Source organism: Manacus vitellinus, unplaced genomic scaffold (genome assembly GCF_001715985.3).
Source record: "Manacus vitellinus isolate BGI_N305 unplaced genomic scaffold, ASM171598v3 scaffold_44_pilon, whole genome shotgun sequence".
Taxonomy (NCBI): domain Eukaryota; kingdom Metazoa; phylum Chordata; class Aves; order Passeriformes; family Pipridae; genus Manacus; species Manacus vitellinus.
Genome location: NW_021940565.1, coordinates 4,128,893 through 4,131,608, shown reverse-complemented (window position 1 = coordinate 4,131,608; position 2,716 = coordinate 4,128,893). Strand labels below are relative to the sequence as shown.

Sequence of the window (2,716 nt, the reverse complement as noted above, 5' to 3'; positions counted from 1 at the left end):
GAACCTTCTCCCCTTCTGGTACCTGGGCAGCATGGGGCAGGGGCAAGCCCATTCCAAGATGTGCGTGTGGCTGGCCTCAGCTCTTGCACATGCACAGCACTCTGAGGAACATGGGTCTGAGCTCTGATTCATTTATATAAGGAAAGGCCAGAGAGACATGTGGAGACAGGTGTTTTCAAGTCAACCCAAGTATTTGCGTGGTGTTGATGTGACTACAGGCACCAAGTGACAGCGCAGGCCCAAACAGCTGCGTCCCTGCAGCAGGCCCTCTGCACCCTCAGCAGATCAGCGAGGACAGTGTTGTTTGCAGAGACCTGCTGTGGGCAGAGCCACCCCCAGGCGCCTCAGCAGCTGTTGCTGAGCACTCAGGAGCTCCGCTATCTTAGCAGCACTGGTGCCACCGTGTGCTCTGTGAGGTGCAGCCTCTGCACAGACAGCTGAGAGCTGATTCTGCCTTCCTGTGTCCATCTACTGCATGGCCGCTTGCCTGTGGGCATTCCCTGTAGTGTCACTAAAAGACACAATCTCGATAGGTAAGGCTGGGTTGTTGATGTGCAGGTGACAGGTATAATTTAAACACAAAGCTGGCACAAACAGATCAGTCATAGGGTTTTATTCAAGGCCTGGATTACACCACTTTATCTGCATTTGCTTTTTGGATCCAGGCAGCAGAGCACATTGTTTCTCCTCATCCAGCATCTGCATTTTTGATTCCTTGACAGAATGAGCCACTGTGTAAAGAAGTGCACCCACCTCTGGCTCCACGTTAGCCATATAAGCACCCTGCACCTCTCCCATGCGTGCATTCATCCTCGGCCCAAAAGAGCATCTGAATGGTGAACCAAGCTGTTTCCTGCCATCCCTTTTGCTCTATGTGCCCTGCTGTGGCACTGCCTTTCCCAGCTCATGGATGGCCTTGTTCTCCAGCACCTTCACCTTCTCCTCGCCTGGCTGCAGCACACAGGCCACCATAGCCCTGGCCACTGTTTCCACAGGCACTGAGTAAGCAGTGGGGAAGACCCGAGCCACAACACCCAGGAACTGCCGAATTACCCACTCCATGGGCCGGGACTCCTGGCGCTTGCACAGCAGCACCCTGCAGAGCGAGGAGGTAAGGTGGGGTCAGCCTGAAACCATCCCCAAGGGAAGGCTAGAGACTGGGTTTTACAGCTGCACCAGGGTGCAGACCAGCTTCCTAAACCCACATGGGCTTTGGGGCTTTAGCAGGGCCACAAAATGTGACTGAGCTGAGCCCCTGGACACTCAACTCCTTTTTCCACTGTGCTGCCAAAAGCAGGATGCCAGTTCTCCTAGGCAGCAAGAGTGCAGTGCAGCTGAAAGGACACAGGTGAGTACTCCCCCCCTGCATAAGGTCAAGGTCCATGCAGAGATAATCTCCGACCTATGTGCTCCAACCTCACGTGGCACTAGCACTGGGATGGGCCATGGGAAACTGCTGCAGAAAGCAAGCTCTGCATTGGGAAGCAGTCTGCTCATCTGTGAGCTGCATTTGCAGCTGGTGGCTTTCTCCACTTCCCCCTGCTTATGCATCCTTTCTCCTTCTCCATCAACCTGCTGCCCTGACAACCCTCCACCCAAGCCCTGTGCCTTCCCTCCTCCACTGCTACTCACGCTGGACGGAGAATGGTACAGCGATCAAAACCAACAGCCTGGACCAGGTTCTCCACTTCGCCCTGTCAGAGCAGTTGGGCAGGAATGAAAGGAGACAAGGATGACTGCAAGCACCATCCCTGCCACTCCGTGAATGGGCAGGAGAGAGTTGCTGAGCTGTGGGCAGGACGGCACTAATGCCAGTGCAAAGCTGGAAGAGGCCAGGCAGGGAGCAGCTCTCCAGGACAGGCAGCGTGGGGCGAGTGCCCGCAGTGGACACAGACTGTGAGTCAGCAGCGCACCCTTGCAACCATCATGTTAACTGCAACGGGCCGCTCCCGAGAGCAACTGGACTTTGCATCCAGCCTGGGGATGGATCCAGCCGGCAGACAGCTGTGAATCCAGCAGGTGTTGGGGGCGGCAGCACACAACATATGGGGGAAAAAAGCTTTTACGATAGGTATGGTCCCACCTGGGGAGCCTGTGGGCTCTCCATCCCTGGATAGTTCACGTCTCACTGGGACATAGCCCCCCCACCTAGCTGTGAAGCAGCTTTAGGCTGGGGAGCTGGGTCTGGGCTACAGACCCCAGCGAGTCTTTCTAGGTTTAAAGAGGAAGATAAAAACTGCACGCAGGGTTATGCTGCTTCAGATGAAGCCAGTCACACAGCAGCCCCTTCCCTTGTCCCACAGCACAAGGAGGACCCCCAGAGCTATTTGCAACTCTTGAGACCTCAGCTACTCCTTCCTTCACGAGCATCCCAGCATTTTGTGACTCCTACACAAGCACCAGGAGCCCACCCCAGCTGACTCCTCACCTTCACGCGGAGGTAGAGGAAGCTGCTCTGTGCGTTTGCCCCCTGGGAGGACTGCAGGATAAAGTGCTTGCAGCCCCCTGCCCGTGCCAGCTCTGCTGCCTGCGCCACGTAGTCCCGGTCCACCCGGACAAAGCCGTCCTGCGGGTAAAGGGGAGAGGAGGGTCAGCAGGGCAGGGAGCGCGCAGGCAGGGCAGGGGGCAAATAGGACCCCTGCTCTCCCAGGGGGAGGAGGGGCCCCACTCACTGCGCCAGCCTTGGCCCTGGTGGTGCCCAGGCAGCAGAAGCCCA

The 2,716-nt window shown here is 56.9% G+C and overlaps 1 protein-coding gene across 1 annotated transcript; it reads right to left on the bottom strand.

Annotated features, from left to right (window-relative positions):
• Positions 1-598: 598 nt before the first annotated feature.
• HTATIP2 (HIV-1 Tat interactive protein 2) lies at positions 599-2,714 on the bottom strand (the record flags this gene model as incomplete). Its single annotated transcript, XM_029962236.1, has 4 exons — positions 599-1,096; positions 1,633-1,694; positions 2,429-2,566; positions 2,673-2,714. Coding segments are annotated over 4 exons (468 nt in total), but the record flags the coding sequence as incomplete, so codon positions are not given.
• Between the last annotated feature and the right edge of the window lie 2 nt (positions 2,715-2,716).